The sequence below is a fragment of the Myotis nattereri genome (genome assembly GCF_964212035.1).
Source record: "Myotis nattereri genome assembly, chromosome: 6".
NCBI lineage: Eukaryota > Metazoa > Chordata > Mammalia > Chiroptera > Vespertilionidae > Myotis > Myotis nattereri.
The window spans coordinates 82,011,996-82,035,988 of record NC_138081.1 but is presented as its reverse complement, the minus strand read 5'-3'; the positions used below and the strand labels follow the sequence as shown (position 1 = coordinate 82,035,988).

At 37.7% G+C, this 23,993-nt stretch overlaps 1 protein-coding gene and 1 pseudogene across 3 annotated transcripts in view; both read right to left on the bottom strand.

Moving 5' to 3' along the window:
• The window catches only part of THEMIS (thymocyte selection associated), a gene marked incomplete at its 5' end in the record, with an annotated part of 134,145 nt that extends 114,658 nt beyond the window's left edge, over nucleotides 1-19,487 (bottom strand). The window contains one exon of one of the 2 annotated variants that reach the window (XM_081094241.1): nucleotides 19,236-19,487. In XM_081094241.1, coding sequence (XP_080950367.1) covers nucleotides 19,236-19,326 — 91 coding nt within the window. The remainder of the gene's footprint in view (nucleotides 1-19,235) is intronic. The other variant, XM_081094242.1, reaches the window with a different exon arrangement.
• Nucleotides 13,769-15,447, bottom strand: LOC308521512 (glycolipid transfer protein-like; annotated as a pseudogene). The gene is made up of 2 exons: nucleotides 15,377-15,447; nucleotides 13,769-14,441 (listed from the first exon to the last, which is right to left on the bottom strand). The product of its transcript is annotated as a glycolipid transfer protein-like (transcript).
• Nucleotides 19,488-23,993: the final 4,506 nt, after the last annotated feature.

Genomic DNA, 23,993 nt, shown 5'->3' with positions numbered 1-23,993 from the left:
CCTGTCACGCTGATCCCGGTGCCGGGAGGCCTCTCGGCTCCGCTGATCCCGGTGCTGGGAGGCATATTACCCTTTTACTATATAGGATAGAGGCCTGGTGCACGGGGCGGGGGGGGGGGGTGTCGGCTGGTTTGCCCTGAAGGGTGTCCTGGATCAGGGTTGGGGTCCCCACTGGGGTGCCTGGCCAGCCTGGATGAGGGGATGATGGCTGTTTGCAGCTGGTCACACACCCTTCAGTGTAGGGGTCCCCACTGGGGTGTCTGGCCAGTCTGGGTGAGGGGCTGAGGGCTGTTTTCAGGCTGGCGGGTGACTGAAGCTCCCAATCGCTCCTTTTTTTTTTTTTTTTTTTTTTTAATTCTGGGCCAGCTTTAGCTCTGAGGCTTGGCTCCAGCTCTTAGGCCTCCGCTGCTGAAAGCAGGTATCTGGTTTGTTTGGGTTCTATAATCGAAACACTGTTTCAACTCCAGCTCTGAGATCCTGGCGGGCTGAAAGCAGGTTTCTGGGGTTTTGTTTAGCTTTTATATTTATAACAATGTTTCAAACTGCAAGCTCAGAGGCTGGCAGCGGCAGAGGGGAACGTTGGAGTCCTCCATCACTGAAGAAAGCAAGCCTCATGTTCGCTTCAAGCTGCCTGGCTGCTGGCCGCCATCTTGGCTGGCAGTTAATTTGCATAACACCCTGATTAGCCAATGGGAAGGGTAGCAGAGGTATGGCTAATTACCATGTTTCTCTTTTATTAGATAGGATATTTTAATCCTCAGATTGGGCTAATGTACTCCAAAAGTCTTAACTAAAAGAAGTCTGGCAGAATACAGACTCTCTTAATCCATCATTTTAGGGTAGCTATCTAAAAACAAGGAAACTGGTGGCCATCAATACCAGCCACAAAGAATTATAGCTAACCCTACCTACGTTTTTCTGATCATTGATACATCTGAGGGTAATTAAAAAAATGGTTTTCTGTCTTAGACAAAAAAGATTTGACTATTCCTTTCTGAATACTGTTTCTTTCATTTTGTGGGATTGGGGACTTGAAGAGTTCTTTTAGTTATATAAACTATTGTTGTTCTTGGGTAAACGTAGACACAACCATTGGGTTGAATGCAGCAGTGCTTAGCCAAGCAATGTCTCTGTAATATTAATTGGTATGTTTGAGTCACAACTCCTTCTCTATTTTGAGAAACAAAATAATGAATGGTTGTGAACCCATCCCAAGAACCCCAATTCAGCTGCTGAAACAAATACCAAGACAACTGTTGCTTAAACAAAAATACGTTTATTTCTCTCTCAAGTAAACAATTCAGTGGTAGCTTGTCAGAGTTTATATGAAATCTACATAGCAGCCAGCTTTTTTTTATGTTGCTATTCTGGCCTCTTCAACATGAGACCTTGTCTTATGTTCTAGGATGGCTGTTCCAAATCCTACCATCATGTCTGAATTTCAGCTAGTAAGAAAGAAAGATGCAGAAGAGGAGGAAACATTCCTTTTGTTTTAGCAGCATGGAATAGAAATTTCCCACTTCAAATACTTTCACAACCCATTGTCCAAAACTTAATCAAGCATTCACATTAAGCTTTAAGAAAGCTGTGTAATATTATCTTACCGAGGCAGCTGTGTTCACAGCTGGATCACCTGTTATTACAGAAGAAAGAGAGAACAGATATAGCTAGAAGGGCAGCTGAGAGACACTGATTCAAAAGGTAAGGGAAAGGATGTATATTTCATGCTTTAAATTAGGCTACACTGTGCCTATAAGTCTTACATTCTCTTATGGGGGAAATATATATATATATTTTATTTGAAACACCAAAGACAGGAGGTCTGTTGCTAAGGTTGAGATCATAGGATGGGATTTCAGGGCTGATCTTTATTGCCATCAAAGAGACAAAACCGTTACACATACTGCCCGCACAGGCACATGCATAAACACACACTTCTCTCATTCAATCCTAGGCATTTAATGAAGTAGAAATGACAGGTAATATGCCTTCTCTAGAGTCAGGTTCAAATTCAGGATTTACATTTAATAGATGTGACCTCAGGCAATTACTTCATTTGTAACGTAATAATTCCTCATCTTTAAAATGAGGATGGTAATATTACCTCAAATAGTTATTTTGAGGATCAAAGAAAATAATTGTATTTTAAGTATCAGACCAGCACCTGACATCTACTGATGGCTTAATAAATATTAGCCACACGTGGGTTATAAGTTTGTCAACATATTTAACTCTTCATTCCTTGAAGTGATTAGTTCAGGTGGGTCTGGGATGACTTTTTGCTTTGGCTGGTGACCTATGGCTGCAAGCTGCCTTGTCTGTTTACTGCATGTGCCAAACAAATATTTCTATTGTGTATATGTGTCTGACATAATTTAAAGAGGTAGGAAGAGTGGTCCAGGAGCATCCCTAATGGAAAAGATAAGCTGCATTCTTTCATATGGAGGATAGTTGAGAAGTAACCATTATACCAGGCAAGGATACAGCTCTATAATCATCTAGAAAGAAGTCTTGAAAGTCACATTATTTATTTATTGACTTATTCATTTTTATCTATTCAACAAATTAACTGAATATATACTTTGTGCCAAACAAAAGAACTATGAGAAGTCTATTGATATAATTTTACCTTCATGAAAATTTTAATATACTAGAATAAAAGATATTAATAAAAAATCATACCAATATGTGATTACAAAATGATAATTACTATGAAAGAAAATCGCATGATATTAGGAGAAAGGGCCTGGTCTTCTGGCCCCCATGAATAGTACCTTTGTATTATATTTATTTATTAAACCATTCAACACATATTTATTGAGTTCCAGTGTATTAAGCTCAAGATTATAGAGAAGTCTTATTAAAAGGCTCCAGCTGGGGCCTCTGTTTCTGGGAAGATAGAGTAGACATATATTTTCCTAACCTCTTTCATCCAAGACCTGAAGCTGAAGAAGCTGGCAACCTAGAAATGCTAATGGGTTGAGATAAAATAAAATTTTAAGAAAGCTCCAACAAATATTGTTCTCTCTAGCCAAAGGAACAGGAAAGAAACAGTCTAGAAGGACAGAAAACTTTTTATCAGTAATCACACTACTTGAGCCAAAACCACAGAAAAAAAAAATTTGGTTCCACAACCACCCACACCAGGAAAGGCTGAGTGAGAGCCCTTAGAATTCCACCCTTGATGTGTGTAATAAAATACTCACCCACCCCTTGCTTGGGAGGTGTCAGAAAAGGTAGAGTTGAGAGATGAGATGATGAGATGTGCATCTTTGTTTTTTGTGTTTTGTTTTGTTTTTGTTAATCCTCATCTGAGAATATTTCCCATTAAATTTTATAGAGAGTAGAAGGGAGTGGGAGAGAGAGAGAGAGAGAGAGAGAGAGAGAGAGAGAGAGAGAGAGAGAAACATCAGTGTAGGAGAGACATATCAATTGGTTGCCTCCTACACAAACTAGGGATTAAGTTTGCAACCAAGGTATGAGCCTTGACTGGAATGGAACCTGGGACCCTTCAGTCTGAAGGCTGATGCTCTATCCACTGAGCAAAACTGGCTAGGGCAAGGCTTGCATCTCTGTAAGCCAATAATAAACCCCACTCCGATCAGGAAAACCAAGTGGGGAGTCTGGACTCCCACCCCTACTCAGAAACACTGAGGTGCCTTTTCTCCTTCCCACACTGGGGTGAAATCAGAGGATGGCTAGTAAAATATTCGTACTTTTAGCACTAGGGGTTAATGAAGGCCAGTGATGAGGCACTCCTGTCCTCCAAAGAAGGCTGGTGTGAATGGAGGGCTGGTGAGGAACCAGAACTCACACTCTCATCAACTGGGCATCCCCTCCCCTTTAGGTGTCAACAGAGGATGAAGGGGGAACCTGGACTTCTAACCCCACTTGACAATAATGAGGCAATGCACCCCACCCCTCCCAGAGAAATTAAAACAAAAAACAAACAGAAAACAAAAGACTTAATGGCAGATTTAAGCCTTGACATACCAGAAATAATATTCAATGTAAATAGTCTAATGGGTTGCAGGTTCCTGGCCCTAGTTGGGGCTGCATGTGGGAGACAACCAATTGATGTGGCTCTCTCATCTCTCATCTCTCAGTCTCCCTCTCCCACCTCCCACCTCCCACCTCCCACCTTCTTCTCCCTCTCCCTCGTCCTCTCCTTTTCCCTCTCCCTCCCTCTCGTACCTCCCTCTCCCTCTCCCACCTCCCTCTCCCTCTATCCTTCCCTTTCCAACCTCCCTTCCACTCTCTCTAAAATCAATGGAAAATATATCTGGTGAGGATTTTTAAAAAAAGAACCAAACATATGCTATCTACATGAAACTCACTTCAAATATAATAACAAAGGAAGATTGAAAGGAATAGGGTAGAAAAAGATATATCAGATAAATATTTATCAAAGGAAAGCAGAAGTAGCTATATTAACATCAGAAACTGTAAACTTCAGAGTAAAAAAAATTACTAGAAACAGAGATGCACATTAATTAATGATAAAAGGGTAAATTTACCAAGAAGATGTGTTATAATCCTAAAAGTGTATATACTAAACAAGAGGTAGAAAATATGTAAAGCAAAAACCTGATATAACTGAAAGGAGAATTAGATAAATCCACAATCATAGTTGAAGATGTCAACATTCATCTCTCAACTGATAAACATACTAGACTGTAGTATATAGAACTATAACACCATTAAACAGTGAAATCTAATCCACATTTATAGAACACTATACCTAACAACAACAAATACAGTGTTCACTAGAATATATACCAAGATATCTTGTGCCATAAAACAAACCTTACCAGATTTAAAGAATTAAATCATAGTATTCTCTGACCACAATGAATTAAACTAAAAATTGATAACAGAAAGGTGACAGAAAATTCTCCAAACCAAATAATCTGTGGTTGAAAAGATAACTTAAAGAAATATATATGAACTGAATGAAATATATATGAACTGATTGAAAATAAAAAACAATATATCAAAGTTGTAGGACATAGATACAAAAGTACTGAAGAGGAACTGTATAGTACTAAATGTTTACATTTAAAAAGAAGAGCAGAAGTCTCAAATCAATAATTTAAGATCCCTTTCAGGAACTTGGAAAGAAAAACAGAAAAAAATAGAAAACCAATGAAGCAAAGAGAAGATTCTTTGAAAAGATCAATGAAATTAACAAGCCATTAGCAACTTTGAAGAAGACACAAATTACCAATAAGAGGGGAAAAATCCAGAGGATATGGATATGTAATTTCACAATTTTAGTTAAATGAACCAATTTCTTCAAGCAAAAAAACAAAAAAATACATAACAACAACAAAACACACACACACACACACACACACACACACACCACAATATATCACAACTCACCAAATATAAAATGAATAACTGGCTCAGTACTAGAACTACTGAGAAAATTAATCATAATTACAGATGGAGGTAAACTGGGTGAAGGCTACGTGGGATCTCTTTGTATTATTATTTACAATGTTGTGTGAATCTGCAATCATATCAAAACAAACATTTAATTTAAATATATAAGTGTGTATGTGCTACAGTGCAATTTTTCACACTAGTGACATACTGAGAAAGTCTGAGACAAACACAGAAACACTTGCGGACAAGGTAAAACAGAAACATCCTGAGGAATATTCATAACCACCAAACTGCAGCAAGTCCTTAGGAGAGCCAGGACAGCAGAGACAGAGGTGGAGGCAGTGGATTATATACTGATACCCGAGAAGCTGTGAGCCACTTTCCCACTTTGGGACTCCCAGAAGAACTCCAGCAGCAATGTCCAATAGAACGTTATGCAATGATGGACATATTATAATTATAATTAAAATGTGACCTAACGGACACATTTGAAATGTAACTAATCTGAGGAACTCAATTTTAAATTTACTTATTTTAATTAATTTAAATAGCCACATAAGGCTACTGGCTACTGTATTGAACAGCATTTCTTTTTATCTACTAGAAGGAAAAAATGGAAGCTTCGATGAGAGCCTAGAGCTGCAGAGCTTGGGTAATTTCAGCATCCTTGTATCACCTTGATGGTCCTCTCATGCTAATGAAGTCGGTGACAAACAACTTAAAGTATAATGTCTTACATATGTAGGAGCTGATGTGTGATTGTGGCCCAACAGGGTCAATCTAGATGGCTGGTTATTAATATTAATGAAAAGGGCATTCCAGAAAGTACAAACATCACTTTTCAGATGTAAACAAATTAACATGTGTTTAAGGATTATCTGACATCGAGTGTTTTTCCAAGATGACCTGATTACAAAATAAAAAGTCAATGGTTGGAGAGAATTTAAGGAAAGTGGATTCAAACCTAAGGCAGTACAGTGCTATTGTTCTAAGAAAGTCCTAAGAGCAGTTTACAGGGCAACAAAGCCCGCTAGAGGAACTGAAATGTGCTGCCATATGCTACAGTGAGAGACCCAGGGAATGATGGCTTACTCAGATGTGGAAATATTGAGAAGACAACACCATGCTCAGGTCTTGATATATCGTTCCTAATGTCAAATGGCCATTCGGAAGCCGAGATGGTCCTATCCAGTTTCTCTTAAACAACTGTTTGCCAACAGCCTGCACCAAAATTAACTGGGCACAATTTAAAAATAAAGGTTCTTGGGCTATACTCCAAAAATTCTAAATCAGATTCACCAGGGTACAACCCAGGAATTGGTGCTTTTTTTAAAGCTCCCCAGAAGATTCCAAAGTTTACTGAGCTTTGAGAACTACTGTTACAAATCACTAAATAGGTAGAGAAGTCAGGACAATACATATCAACCTGGAAAAATCATACAAAGTCAGGATTAGTTAAAACTATAAGAGTAAAAACAAAACAAAAGCAACTCCATGGATATATCAGCTCCACTAAAAGTGAGAAAAATAGAGCATCTGTGACACATGTGAAGATAAATGTTTAATATTATAATGTGCATGTCATTTACTTAAAATACTTCAGCACAAAAGTGAGATACATAAGTAGGTTGTTCAATTGTTTTAACCTATAGCCCTGGGAAAGAGATGAAGAAAATGCCAACATTTGCAGTACACTAATCAGAAATATAAACCCAATGACTAGTTAACACACAAAAGGTTATTTAGAAGTGTATATGTACTTTTATTAAAATATATTTTTATTGATTTTAAAGAGGAAAGGAGAGGGAGAGAGAGAGAGAAACAACAATGATGAAGAGAATCATTGATCAGCTGCTTCCTGCACACCCCATACTGGGGATAGGAACCCAGGCATGTGCCCTGACTGGGAATTCAATCTGTAACTTCCTGGATTGTAGGTTGACATTTAACCACCGTGGCACACTGGCCACACCATATATATATACTCTTAAAACAACTACCACAATTATCACCTACATTTATTTCCTATTAACACAAAAGTGTTTTTATTACCATAATGGATATTAATATGAAGGCTCCATTGGTGAAGTGAGCGGTGTTCAAAATTTGTTGATTAGTTCCAAATATTACATAGACGCTCATTTCTTTCAAAGGGGTGTAAGAATCTAGTGAGTCCAATATAAACCCCATGTTTTACAGCCCTGGTTCAGCTGCTGATTCAAAGTAAGTTCGTTGTGTAACTAGAAGGGTGACTGGATCCTGCTGCTGGGATATTGCTGCAGAAGTCTCTAATGAGCCTTCCATGTAAGGTCCTGTCAGAGCATCTAAACAAACAGCTGGGATGAAGTCAAGTTGATACCCAGGGCATATAACTATTTTCCTGTCTGCTTGCAAATTAATGTTTTACATCTGCCAACATTTGATCTGAGGTTTTCGTTCATTCCATGAGACCATGTGCTTCCATGGAATGAAGGCTATCAATGTCTACCAAAACACACAAACAAACAAACAAAAACTAATAATGGTGAATGACCTAATTAGTTCTGGTCAGTTTGCAACAAAAGTCATTTTCTCCAGAAAGTTTGGCATGATTTTTTGTAGCTTTTCTTAATAAGTAGGATGAAATTAATGTTCATCAATAGGTTACATTAATAAACAGGAGCTAAAAAAAAAATAGGAGCTGCTGAGCTTTACTGAGCAGAAAGCCTATGGTTTTTTAAAAACATGGTGCTGACTTGAATAATTCAGCTTTGTTTTTCAAAGGAACCTGTTTAGAAAAGCAACCAGCATGAAGTCCCACAATAAAAAAGCAAAACTACAGGTCACTTGTCAGATGAATGGCACCTATCTGTTGTTAATTTCACTGTCAAATTTTTAATGAGAACTTGCTACTGAATGGCTTATTGTTCCAAGTAAGAGACCGCTCTTAATGGCAGAAATTAAAATTTCATTCTTCAGTCTTCTGTGGTAAAGCACTCATTTAAGCTTTAAAGCATGTGTTACACAATAGGAAGTAGTTTATTAAATGTCCAAAAAAAGTCTTCTTCAAAATAGTGTTATTTCTATATTGAAGGGGGAAAAGAGTGTTCTCTTAGGTACATTATCTGAAAATTTATAGTTGACCAAAACTATATCAATCCGGGAGTGAGTACATAACCTGTTGAATGTGTTTATGTAGAGCAGGTTATGACATCTTTGTAAGTGTTACATTTGACTTCATGAGAAAGCCTTGACTTCTTTGAGAAGGCCATGGTGATTTAATGATCTTGGGTGCTGCAAGTTCAGCATGCTGCCAGGTATCAGGCAGCCACTCACTGTTAGCAGAATAAATGAATACACTTGGAAATTGATTTGTTCATTTATTTTTTATCTACTTCTTTATATTAAGTATCATTAAGAAAGGTAATTTTTGATCCTGTTATTAGGACAAGTGTTCTCTTTATTAATAATTGGTGAATGAAATAATTGCATAAAAACATGATTTTAAATAGGTCTCTGCCTCTATAAAATGAGGTTACTTTTATTTATCTAGAATGTTGTCTCATTTTAAAATGAGTAGATTGACTAGAAATGTAGAAAATTACTTTTTAAAAAAATGGAAAAATTATGTGTGTTGGGGGGGGAGAAATTGGAACATTTTTACAATTGTCAAGATTTTATAAAGTCTTTGAGCATGCTATATCATTGATTTAAAATTACTGTAATAAATACATACACTCTAATTACATAGGAACATTTAAATTAATGACTATGTTACTAATGTTCAAAATCAAAGGGGTTTCTGTTAATGAGTTAATTCAAAACACATGATTTGATTTCAGGAGTTCTGGAAAAACTGTTTTAAATGTGCTTTAAGCTTTTTCTGATGACATTAAAAAAGTAAAAAAAAAAATGTTCTTTGGTCTGTGGTTTCAAATTCACACATTTATGGGGCAGGTGTTATTCCCTTAACTGATACAAATGCTGACTCATTAAAACCAACCTTTCTAACCTAGAGTAAAGCTCTTGAAATCTAATTTGTCTTTATAAGAATCAGAATATTTGAGAGTTAATTTCATTACACAAATTAAGAGAAAACTTGCCTCAATTTCTAATAAATTATTTTTCTTTAAAATAACAACATCTTGTTAACATATGACTGTCTATTCCCATTTACAAAGTATTATTTCATTTGAAAATGTATATTTTATTTAAGTAAATTTCAACTCACGGCTTTTGCTAGAATCTTAGTTTTAAAAAAATGCAATGATTATAAATTTTTATTAGGAATAAAACTAAGTAGATGCCCCAATTAAAATGTAATGTTTTTCAATTCAAAAATTTGAATATTGCATCAAAGACACACATTTCTCAAAATAATTTTTCATACCTTTTTACACATTATTCATTTTCAAGACTTATTTAGTAGTGCCTAACAAATGTATTAATATCATAATATACAAACATATAAACTAATATACATAAGGCAAAAGTTTTAATTTTCTTTTCCTTTAATAAGTGCTGTTCCATGTTAAGTAAATGAGCAATAATTTGTATCTATTAAAATAAATTTAGGTAATTAAGTTTCCTAAGCAAAATGTTTATTTCACGGCACTGGAAATCTAGCAGCCAATAAAAAATATAATTGTTATTTAATCTCTTGCTCCATCTTTTCTTTATAGTAGTACTTATTTAATGAGGAAGATATATGAATAATCTGTTTACATTATTATATGCAAAAACATATGCTGCCCTCCACTTTTTAACTTTGTGTTGAACAGTCAAGTTTGGTACTTAACAACAAATGAGTTAGAAATGTTGAAGTGTAAATCCTCTACTATAGAAATACATAATGTACTCCATTGTACAAAAATATCTCCATTATAGAACATCTCCACTGTAGTAAATAACACAAAATTTTTCTGGCAGTTATTGTCTCCTACAGCTTTTGAAAATAATATAGCTGAAATTACTCTTAGTTAAACATTTTTTGATTGTTCTTAATGTACCTACTTTGAGCATTTTCCTAAAATAAGGCCTGCTTGAACTAATTTTACGGAAACAAACTATTTCATTCAAGCACACACACACACAATGCTCTAAACTTTTATAAAATGCTTGTATGTCTTAAAACTTGAAATATTTTGATTCTTATTTCTTAAAGTATGATATTTAATTACATTGAAAAAGTAACTTCTTATTGATCTGTAGTATATGGTCGAAAGACATTCTAGGAGTCAAATTATACATTATCTGAAGTAACAGGTCTTAGATAAATGGTTCAAAAAAATTCAACATCATTTAAAACAAGTTTATGCCTTAAAATGTAGTCACGAATGTAATTTTTACATATTACCAAATCAGTATGATTCCAATATATATTTCTAAAATGAACGTTTAAGTTTTCCAAATTTTATTCTGTCATTTTAGTGCCTAACCATATGCCACTGACACAAACAGAGCAAATTTAGATTTATTTAATAAAACATTATTAATTTTAAGTTAGGAATATAACAAGTTTTACTTAATTTTAGAGCTTATATATAAAGTTTTCAAATTTTAACATCTGTGAACTTAAGTTGTCCTGAATTTCAATCTGTGAAGCTCAACAGAACATGTCATAAACATGTAAAGATTCTGCTATAGAAATTAATGCTTATCTTTAACAAATCTTTATAAACATATACTCACATAGAGAAATATTACTTCTGTTTTAGCTGAAATTTCTTTTTAAAAAATGTGACAGGCCATATTTCTTTTTTTTCTTTTTTTTCTTTTTAAATATATTTTATTGATTTTTTACAGAGAGGAAGGGAGAGATAGAGAGTTAGAAACATCGATGAGAGAGAAACATCGATCAGCTGCCTCCTGCACATCTCCCACTGGGGATATGCCCGCAACCCAGGTACATGCCCTTGACCAGAATCGAACATGGGACCTTTCAGTCCGCAGGCCGACGCTCTATCCACTGAGCCAAACCGGTTTCGGCAAATGTGACAGGCCATATTTCATTAGACTTTCACATAATTTCATTCCTCTTGAGTCTATAATGAACAAGTATCAATATTGTAAATATATGTAAAAAAGTGAAAGAATGTTTTTGTTTCATCTTAATATTTAAAGCCTATAAAATATGAGTAAATACACATTGAATACAATGTTATAATTTTCAAAATTGCCATGATTTTAGTACCATGTTCAAAGCTGATTAAATTAAGCCTGATGAAAATTAAATTCAATTGGCCATAAAATAATTATGTTGACATTAAAACAGGCATTATTTGTTGCCATATGAACTTTTATAGATGCGACAAATCCTTAAAAATTATGTTCATATAATACAGAATTTACTAAGTATTATTATTCAATATACTTATTCAGCCAGCTTCAAAGTTAATACTTCCATATCATACTTGTCAAATTGCAATTGTAATCAGTAATAAGTTATTAAAAGACAAAAAAATGTGTAACTAGTACTCGTTATTTCTTGTTCATGTTTACTTTAGCAACCCAATTTGTATAGTCAAATTAACACCAATAAATTGTGATAATATTTCTTAAAAACATTGATGGTTCCATAATGATAGGGTTCACTATAGAATTTTATAAACCCTTCAGGTGAGCAAAGTAAACCTTACTATACGTTTACTGTAAGTTTTAAACATGGGGCATATGTAGGTGATATGGCAAATAGGTGATCTTAAAAATGGAAATAATAATCATCTCAAGATATTGCCAGGGATTAAATTTTTCTACAAATATAATAAGTTAAGTAATTTTAAACAGATTAAATATATGTGAAATAATGAATTTATATATACCTGAGCATATATAAAGTATTACTTAGTTACATATGTTATATTATATTCACATATATTTACCTATAGACATACACATTATATAAGTACTAGAGGCCCGGTGCACAAAATTCGTGCACAGGAAGGGGGTGGGTCCCTCAGCCCAGCCTGCTCCCTCTCGCAATCCAGGACCTTTCGGGGGATGTCCGACTGCCGATTATGCCCGATCCCACGTACATCCCTCTCACAATCTGGGAATGCTGGCTCCTAACCACTCGCCTGCCTGCCTGATTTTGCCCCTAAAATTCAAGCTTCTTCTTTTTTTATTTTTAATATTTGTATTTCTTTATTTTTTATTTTAAAATTCAAGCTTCTTGAGAACACAAGGCATTTAACATTATTTCTTATCCCTTACAGAGAACTAAGGATGGTAAACACAGCAAATACTTAATACTTATGGGCTTCTACACAAACACTTTCCAACCAGGAATGTTTTAATAGAAGAGTCTCCAAAAACTTGAAATGGAAAACCTAAAAGTAGAGTGCTCAGATTTCAGACATCAGATGCTATTAGCAGGATTTCTATCCCAATTAAACTCTAATTCTGAGCTCTAAATAGTCTGGACAAACTGCCCTTCAATATCTCCAAAGTTTTTTTGTTTTGTTTTGTTTTTGTGATTCCAAAGTAGAGATTGATTTATTAAGAATTATTTAGTGTTTGCATAAAAATCACCAATTATTCCTGATTGGGTTTTTAACACACATGAATTCTTTGGGCGTCCTCTATCCACCCCAACACTTTCAAAATACAGCTCTTGTTAGTGCCAGGAGGGACAGTTAAGGCAGCAAGGTGTCTCGGCATCGGGAGGCCCGTGGTCTCTCCTCTGAGAGAACACACATGATAGGTAGTTTCTTAGGTGGGGTAGGCTGTCCTTGAAGAAAATACTTATACAGAAGAATGCAAATTCAGTCATCTGTGGTCAGTTACTCATACCTGATAGCTTTAAAATAAAGTCCCCTTGGGCAAGGTCATCAAAGGCTTGCTGGTTGTTTTCAACTATAAAAAACTGTCTGGAAAAAGACAGTAGGAAATAGCAGGGTCTATACTGACAGCGCTGTGACGCTGGGCTATGCAACCACAGAAGAGCACACAGCAGTCTGCTTTTAAAAAAAATCCTATGTAATTTCAAATCAGACTCTTCGTGGTCCTTACACGACCTGAAACATCTCTGCACCAGATCCTCATTTTTAAAATGAGGTGTATGCCAGGGCTCCCCCAGGGTCATGCACCAGGTGGGGGGACGGGGACAGAAAACCCTAGGACTTGACTTATTAGCAACATTAACTGATTTTTATCACACTGGAATGAAGGCAGTCAGTCTGTGCTGCCGTGTAATTAAACGTGATTCAGAAGAAGGGTGGTTATTTATTGCTCTGTTAGGATAGACCTCAAAAATGACTTTTCAGAAACCAGGGCTGTCCCCTGCAACCCCAGCCAGACTCTGGGCTGCTCTTGGGGACACAAGCCAAAGCAGCCTGTCAGCTTGCTTCACAGTGATTCTGGCTGGTCTGTTTCTGAGAGTGCCGGCCACTGGGCACACCTACACCTTGTAGTTGAGCTCAGCGTTCATCTTGGTGTACATCTTGTAGATGATGTCAATGGTGGCCATGTAGTTTACCAGGAAGAGGCCGACCTTCTCCAGGCACTCCTCCTCCGTCACATTCTGACTTTTAGGAAGTCGGACTTGTAGGGTGCAGCATACAGTGCTGCCTGGAAGATCTTCTGCACGATCCAGCCGTGGTACTTCTTGAGCACCATCTCGTAGGCCTTGGTGGCATTGACGCAGATGAGGTTAGAGTGGCTCTCCTCCCGCTCCCTGTCACAGATGCTCTGCAGGAAGACCTTGATGAAGCAGAGGCCCCTTTTCAGCCACAACAGCACCAGCATGGCCCCCACTTTGGGCCACTCTGCTCTATACATTTCCTTCTTTGCCTCCAGGATGTTCTGCAGGGTCCAGAACTTGGCTGGGTTGGTGTTGTACACAGCTTTGATTTTTGTGATGTTACTTACCACTTATGTCTGCCTTGATGGATGTAAACACTGGGGACCCGAGGCAATGGAAGAAGGGCAGCAGGTAGGACACCGCCTCCAGGAAGGGCCCAGTCTCGATCTGCTTGTCCGTGGACAGCAGCTTCAGCAGGTGCTCGGCCAGCAGCGCCACTTTGGGGTCGAGGCCAGTGGTGATGCCATTTTCTAATTGGATCTTCCTCTTCCTTCCTCAGCACACTCCAAACCTACTCTGGACGGACTACCCCAACCCCGCAGACCCTTACGAAGTTCCCCCCTATTTCTTTGACTTTCCCCCATCAAACTCACAACCCTTTGTGTTTTCTAGGGGTGAGGGGCTATGGTGGTTCTGGTCTAACAGTTGTTATGGTCGTGATGCCGTTATGGTCACTGGCTGTATGCAATATGCTAATGATATGCTAAGGCTGCTCAACTGTTCACTATGATGTGCACTGACCACCAGGGGGCAGTCAGTCAACCGGTCAACCAGTCACTATGATATGCAGTGACCACCAGGGGGCAGATGCTCTGACCAGTAGGTTAGCTTGCTGCGGGGGTCCGGCTGATAGGGACTGAGCAAGATGGGCCAGACACACCCTGGAGCCTTCTGCGGCCCCTCCCTGGCCTGATCATGCACTGGTGGGGTCCCTCAGCCTGGCCTGTACCCTCTCCCAACCCAGAACCCCTCAGGGGATGTTGGAGAGCCGGTTTCAGCCCAATCCCATAGGCCACTCCCCTTGGGAGGGCGCCAGACACAGTGCTCATGGCTGGTGAGTGCTGCTGTGGCATTGTGAGCCTCTCCCGATTGGGATTGATTGGGCACAAGCCTGCAGCAGGCACAGTGGGGCTGGGATGAGCAGGAACATCAGGTAGGAGCTGCAGGTGGCGTTGGACTGAGGGTTTCGGCCCCATCTCTGCAGGCCACCCAGAGGGACCCCACCCATGCACGAATTTGTGCACTGGGTCTCTAGTTTATATATAAAGGGCTTGGCACAGTTCCTGGTCCATAATATGCCCTCAATATATAGGGCTATAATCATAATTAATAGTCCATCAAAAACTATGTGCTAAAAACAAACATTTACCCTTGACACTTTCACAACCTAGTGTTCTATGTCATTTCTTTTCATCAACAAACTACCCCACTTTCTCCTGCTTCTCCTCCAGCAGAGGCCTTTGTGGAAAGGCTTCTCCTCTATTCAGACCTTCCATGTTGGTCTTTGAGACACTTAAGTTTTTCCTCACATGGACTATAGAGCAAAGGAAACCATTAACAAAATGAAAAGGCAACATACTTAAGATATTCGCCAATGACATGTTGGATAAAGGGTTAAATATCCAAGATATATAAAGAAATCATACCACTCAACACCAGAAAAACGAATACAATGAACAAATGGGCTGAGGGCCTGAATAGACACTTCTCCAAAGGGGGCATACAGATGGCACAGACATACTAGTAAGAAAAGATGTTTAATGTCACTAGTCATCAGAGAAATGCAAAGTAAAACCACAATGAGATAACACCTCACACCTGTCAGAATGGTTATAATAAATCAACAAACGACAAATGTTGGTGAGGATGTGGAGAAAAGGGAACCTTTGTGCACTGCCCATAGAAATGCAGATTGATGCAACCACTATGAATAACAGTATGTATGTTCCTCAAAGAATTAGAAATGGAACTGCCTTATGACTCAGTGATTCCACTTCTTGGAATATATCTGAAGAAACCCCAAAACACTAATTTAAAAGACTATATGCACCCTGATGTTCATTGCAGCATTATTTACAATAGCCAATTTATGGAAGTAACCCAAGTACCCATCAAAAACAAGTGGATAAAAAAAGTGGGGGTACATATATACAATAGATTATTACTTGGCCATAATAAAAGTATGAAATCTTACCTTTTGCAACAGCATGAATGGACCTAGCGGGTATAATGCCAAGTGAAATAAGTCAGACAAAGACAAATACCTATATGTGGAATCTAAAGAGCAAAATAAATGAACAAACAAAATAGAAACAGACATAGATACAGAGACAAGACTGATGATTGCCAAAGGGGAGGAGGGTTGGGGGACTGGATGAAAAAGGTGAAGGCATTGAGAAGCACAAAATGGTAGCCACAAAATAGTCATGGGATATAAATTACAGGACATGGAATGTAGTCAATAATAGTGTAACTAGTATGGTGCCAGGTGTCTACTTGAAATATTGGGGGGGGGTAACTACTATATTATGCATATTATTTTAACCACTGTGCTGTATAACTGAAACTAATACAAAGTAATATTAAATATAAACTGTGATTGGAAAAGAAAAGTAGAAACTTAAAAAGAGAGAGAACATATCTTTATGAACTTATGGTAATGAAAATTTCTTTGACAATACATAAAAAAGAAAGCAATTATAAACTGATTATACTACCACTGAAATTAAGACTTCCATCAAAAGACACCATTTAAAAATGTAAGCTATTGAGTGAGATGGACATTTGCAAAACAGGTAATTAAGGGTCAAGAATCCCAATACTGTGTGTGTGTGTTCAAAGGCCATCTCCCAAAGGCTTTAAACATATGAAAAAGTGCTCAATTTCATTAGTTGCTGGGAGGTGCAAACTACAACTACAATTCTCCAGAATAACTAAAATTATGAAGATTGATAACATCAAGTGTTGCCAGGGACATAGATTAACTGCATCTTTCATATATTACTGGTGGGAATGTAAATTGGTATAACTACTAGGGAAACTTGTTTTCATTATTCACCAAAGCTGAACATATGTATAACATGACATGGCAATGTCACTTATTTATATACTCAACTGAATGCATATACATGTGAACACACATGAACAAAAATACTCATGATGACATTGCTAGTAACAACTCCAAACTGGAAATAATCCAAATGTCCATTATAAGTAGAATGGATAGAAAATTGTGGTATATTCACTAAATGGAATATTATAAACACTGAAATGTATACACTATATACAGCATCATGGATTAATTTTAAAATATGATGTTGAGCATACATGCCAATCAGAAAAGGATACATACTGTACGTTTATAAATTGACAAAAGTCATAATAGTAATTACCTTTGGGGAGGGTGATCAATAATGATTGATTAAAGGCACCAAATGAGTTTTCTAGAATACTTACAATTTTTTATTTCTTGACCAGAGTGGTGGTTACATAAATGTGAATACTTTGTAAAAATTTACCTGAATACTGTATGCAGTTTTTTTCTTAATTGAAATATAGCATAGTAATAAAGTATTAAAGCATGAAGAGGGTCTGAACACATGGAGAGACATACTTCGTTCTTTTGCAAAACGATAATATAAAAATGTCAATTCTTCCCAAATTAATCTATAAAATCAGTTCAATCCATAGAAATTCTAGTTGAATTTCTTAAATAATTGGTTTCTTTAAAAACATATTTGAAAAGTCTATAAATAGTTAAGTCAATTTAGAAAAAAGGAGCAGAAGCAGGGATTGGTCTATACATAAATTACATTTTAATACTTATTTTGAAGGAATAGTTACAAAAATAGGATGATTTTGATATAATTGAGAAAAAAATAGACAATTGGAATAGAAGTGATATTTCAGAGACAGATTAATCCAGAAACTAAAAGCAGCAACACAAATCAATGAGGAGAGGATGGCTAGCTTAGTAAACGGTATTGGGAAGTCAGGTTTATTATATGGAAAAAACTAAAATGGGATCCTTCTGCACCTCAGAACAAAGTGTCTTCCAAATGGATTAAAAACTAATTGTGAAATGTCATATGGAAAAGGCAATATAAAATAACATAGGAACATATCTTTGTAATTTAGACATGAAGATCGACTTTCTACACAAAGCCTCAATAGCACAAACCATGAAACAAACAATAAAAGATTTGGGGCTGCCTTATGAACAAGAATATATTTCATAATATTGTATACATGGGAAAATATGGCTTGATTTCAAATGATCAATTTACAAATGATTTCAACAAAGCCCAGTATTAAGCTGATGGTAGCCCACACCAATGTGTGTGTGTGTGTGTGTGTGTGTGTGTGTGTGTGTGTGTATTGTCAATCTTATTTTATTTCATAATATCTAAAACATTATTTTGTCTATGAACAGGAAAGATTTGTCTACTGACACTTCTTTGAGTTATTTTCCCATTAGTTTCTTTTCGTACTTAATTTCATTACTGCCTTAATTCTACCATTATTATGACAAGAAATATGTATTTGCCTAGAAAGTGCCCTTTTTCTTGCATGTATTCAAACTAATTGCTTAAAAATTCTAGGGTAGATAGAATCTCTAGGCTTTAACATTCTTTTGCTGAATTAACATAGTAAGTTACTTCAAAACACATTAACTTATTCATCGATAACCCCAATTGAACTCTGGCTTTTGAATATAAATTCTTAAAATTTATATTAGGAAACATTAATTTCTATACCTTCAAATAAAAATGTCATTATTTAAAGATTTAGGAATTAGGCCCCTACAGAAAGAGCGCAAGAAGCATTGACAGAAGCAACATTAAGAATGGTTAAGAGTTTGGTAAACTTTTCTTTCTAAGCACTTTTAGTAGTTACTGCTGTTCTAGAAAAGCTAAATTTTATTTTTTTATTTTCTAGAAACATCAATATGGATACCTTTTCATTTTTTCATTACACCCGATTTCAAAGAAAAGGCAAAAAAAATTAGCCATTAATGTTGAACTATTTGGAGGCCTTTGAAAAGCTTAAGAAGCTTCACTCAGTTCCTTGTGTCTCTTCACCCCAGAGTCCTATCTATCTAGTTTCTCTCTTCTCCAACATCTTTGGGTCTTGACCATTGGTGAGCTAATTACTTTCTCCCTTTCATGATCACTTTTCCTTTAACGGAACTCATATATGTTCTATTAAAATTTCTCCCTCCAGTTCCCAAGAATATACACTGTATAAGCATGTCTAGCCAGTCAAGAGATAGGAGGGTGCTTACCTTCAAAGTAGATCCCTGACTGGATTTCTAGGACCCGAGGGAGGGTCCGGAGGTCAAGGGAGTGGACAAATTCTTCCAGCGACAATGCCATGGCTCTGACTTGTGTCTCGTACAGACCTGGAACTTACAGAAGCTTGGGGCTTCTGGGTGTCACTTGCCTGTAATTGCAGGCCCTGCTCATCATTCCTCCCACAGGCTGGCTAGCAGGAATGTCACATAGAGCCCAACTGGGGTGGAGCACCACGATGATGTGGAGAGGGCAGTGAAGAGGGAGGGAGGAGACAAAAGGTGTGAGAGCTCTTTTTGTTCTAGTTGTGGCTTCATTTCCTTCTGACACTGAAGTAGAACAGGATGGGGGTGGGGTGAGCATGTCTAAACAGACATTGCCCAAAAAGTGAGATTTGATAAGTAGCTCATTGTCTGTTGCCACTCCAGGTGTGCATCTACAGATCAGGGGCCCAGTTGCTTGTTGACCAGGAAAGAACAGGAATGCAGGACTAAAGTCTCATCTTAAACAAGGCACCATATTAATTCTTTATCTTTTTAGTTCATTTCTAAAGTTTGGCTTTGTGCCTTATTTGCATACTCTGTGCTTTTATATTAAATTTGGTCCTGAAAGTGCTTTTTGTCAGCAACTTTCAGAAATCTGATACTCTGGAGAGAGAGGATCGAAACCACTTTTTATTCTTCCACATTAAAATTTTTGCTGAATCTTAAAGGAGAGTCAGGCAGGGGAGCAATATGCAAAGTGATACAGTAAATTAATTCAGGAAGTTAATGTGCATTTTCTAATCTCCACACTATAGTGAAAGTATCTAAATCCGTCATTAGCACACCTGGGTTTCCTGGGTTTAGATTTGCTTCTGATGTACAGGTTACTTCAGCCTTGTTTTTGCTTCTTTATTTCTCTCATTTATTAAATGGAGAAAACACAGAAGGAGTCAAATAAATTGTACAATTTCTTTCAAGGTTAAAATTCTACAATTCTGATCCTGTGGTTCAAATTTAGGCTGGAAAAATTCCCCCAAGTCAGAGGGAGCAAGAGAAGCCTTGTAAAAACAAATCTTAGAAACACTCTCTCTCTCTATTCTTTGTATTTGCTGAAACAATGCTTTAAAGCTACAGTATACAACTCAAGGCGATATTTCCTAAGTCTCTTTAAGGGTGCCTAAAGGAAGGCTGCTTGGTATATAACAAGTGAAAAGTGCTAAGAAACTGCATCCAGACAGGCTCCCTTTCTAGAAACTGTCTTAGCTTTAGGCTGCAAAGAGCATAGCCAGATAGAGAGGGCCAAGGCTCATCACAGCTCCACCATATGGTTCACATAAGTGACCTAGCAATAAAATACCACCTTACTTTGGTTCTCGACCTTCCTAATGCCACGACCCTTTAATACAGTTCCTCATGTTGTGGTGACCCCCAACCATAAAATTATTTTCGTTGCTATTTCATAACTGTAATTTTGCTACTGTTATGAATCGTAATGTAAATATCTGATATGCTATGTGTTTTCCGATGGTTGCGACCCACAGGTTGAGAACCGCTGGCTATAGCGCTTACAAAACTCTTCCAGCTCTTAACATATTTGATACTTGCAGTAATCTGCCTGGATTCATTTCCTTCTTTACAAGACTAGAATTTGTGGGGTCATTTTACTCGTTTTTTCACCAGTAGCTCCTACTTCCTCACTGTCATCTCCCCCCTAATCTCCCAGGTTTGATTACTTTGCCTTCTGCACCCCTCTTTCTAAGCATAGGCTCCTTAATTGATCACAAACATTGTTTACAGCCTAACAGCACACCTCACATGGTTGAATATATGGAAAAGCTGCTGTGCACTGCTCCTTAAAAAGCACACATCTATCTGTGAGAATCGGTGCCACAACAAATTTGATTGGATATCAAATCCAAACTGGACATCACTTGATCTTTTTATTTTCTTAATATTTCCGAGTCAACTTTCTATCCTACTAGCTAAAGAAGTCATTTTAAATTTCACCAGTCTTTTGCTCTTTCAACAGATGATCCTTCCTTTCTGTTACAATCTGGTTCTCTTATATTTCCAGTATTAGTTAACGACATTACCATTCTCTTAGTTTCCCAAGCCAGAAGGCTGCATGGCGGGATGTGCCATCTCCAGCCTCCACATGCCTCGTGCACTCTCGATGGCAATGCTCCATATATCCCTCTCTCTGTTCTGGCTCTGTATCCCCACCACTTCCATGTAAGTCCAGATCATAATCACTTCTGACACTAGGCAAAGAAATCCTGATGGGAACACCAAGATAAAATTGACGAATAGCAGTATTGAAAGGGTACTTGAACCACCAGCTAGTAAAATTAATAATTAAAGTTCAATAACTGAAACAGCAGATTGCAGTTATAATAGACTAATCAGAGCTCAGATACAAACCAGAGGATAAATAATCACTATTTGAAAAAGGCAAAATTCCAAATCAGTAGGAAAGACTCTTTTATTCAGTAAATTTAACCAATGCTCCTACCAAGGGCAATGTGAAAAGTGGGTGCTTTTTAAAATGTCTGTTTTAAGGAACAGGAGAACTATTAGGCAGCCAGGGCTTGAAAGGTATGTATGCTGAAAGGTATGAAAACACAGTGTGGGACCCAGTATTCTGCACTTCCTTTCCTGTCAAGGCATTTATGGGTTAGTAACTGGCATCAAGAGAGAGGCTGAGAAGCAGAGCCAAAGTGGTGGTTAAGGAGGAGAGAAGCCGAGTTGAGTTTTTGCAGTTTCACATAGCTAGAGAGATAATAATTAGAATTTGGGGCTATCAAGCATCCAGGAAAACTCAGAAAAATGAGTTGTTCAGCACCTTTCAGAATTTTGCCCATTCAAAACGAGAATAGGGTTGATTATATGAGACACAAGTTAGAAAGTGATCAGTAGGACTCCACACTGGGGATCAAGGCCACAACCAGGGCATGTGCCCTGACTGGGAATCAAACATGACCTCCTGGTTCATATGTTGGCCCTCAACCATAGAGCCACACGGGCGGGCAAGAAGTGCTTTCCAACAGTCTCTTATAGCTGGGAAGGTAGGGCCTGCCAAGGAGGAGGGAGCTCAGATAAATGCACCTTGCTTCCAGTTGGGGCCCCTGAAGGATACTTTTTCAAAGAAAATATTGACTATAAGTAGGACAAGCCTTCCCCAGACTAAAATTAGCTCAATCCCTAATTGGATTAAAGTGATTTGCTCCATTTTAGCTGTCAGACAATAGCAATAGTAAATCCTGCCCTTGGAGAAGATCAACCAGAACTTCTATTCCTTTTTAAACACAATGTCTAGGCTTTAATAATTAAAATAAAATCAGATATGAAATTATTAGGCATGCAATTTAAAATAGTTTTAACATGCTCAAAACTAGAAGGAGAATTTCAGAAGAGAACTGCCATTTATAAAAGTAACAATCTAAATTCTCAAGTTAAAAAATACAATTGAAAATAAAACTGAGGGTTTATGTGCAAAGAAACCCAACACACTAATTTGAAAGAGCATATGCATGTCTATATTCATTACAGCATTATTTACAACTAGAGGCCCGGTGCATGAAATTCATGCACTGGGGGGGAGGGGCATGTCCCTCAGCTCAGCCTGCACCCTCCAATCTGGAATCCCTCTCACAATCCAGGACTGCTGGCTCCCAACTGCTCGCTGGTCTGCAAGTCTGATCACCCCCTAATCACTCCCTGCCAGCCTGATCGACGTCTAACTGCTCCCCTGCCAGCCCGATTGCCCCCAACTGCTCTCCCCTGCAGGCCTGGTCACTCCCAACTGCCTACCCTGCAGTCCTGGGTCGCCCCCAACTGACCTCCCCTGCAGGCCTGGTCCCCCCTAACTGCCCTCCCCTGCCAGCCTGATCACCCCCAACGGCCCTCCCCTGCAGGCCCGGTCGCCCCCAACAGCCCTCCTCTGCCAGCCCAGTCACCCTTAACTTCCCTCCCCTGCCGGCCCAGTCACCCCTAACTGCCCTCCCCTGCTGGCCTGATCACCTACAACTGCCTCCCCGCAGAACATCTTATGGCGACCATCTTGTGTTTACATGGGGGCGGCCATGTTGTGTGTTGGAATGATGGTGAATTTGCATACTGGTCATGACTAATTAGCATATCTGGTCGTGACTAATTAGCATACCCAGTCGTGACTCTGAGGGCATTGTGACCAATTTGCATATTACCCTTTTATTAGTATAGATAGTCAAGCTATGGAAGCAACCCAAGTGCTCATCAGTAGACAAGGGGATAAAAAAGCTGTGGTACATATAGACAATGGAATATTACTTGGCCACTAAAAAAATGAAATCTTACCATTTGTAGCAAGGTGAATGGCCCTAGAGGGTATTATCCTAAGTGAAAAAAAGCCAGATACAGATACTATATGATATAACTTATATGTGGAACCTAAGAACAAAATAAAATAAAAACAGACTTATAGATAACAGACTGATAGATGCCAAAGATGAGGGCTTTTGGGGGAGTGGGATAAAAAAAAATGGTTATGGGATTAATAAATACTAATTGGTAGTTACAAAATAGGCACAAGGATGTATAATACAGCATAGGAATATAGTCATTAATACTGTAATAACTATGTATGATGCCCCTTGGGTACTGGAAATATCAGGGGAATCACTTTGTAAAATATATGATTGTCTAACCACTGCGATGTACAACTTAAACTAATATAAAATAACATTAAATGTAAAATACAATTTAATTTTTTAATAATAAGAAAAAATA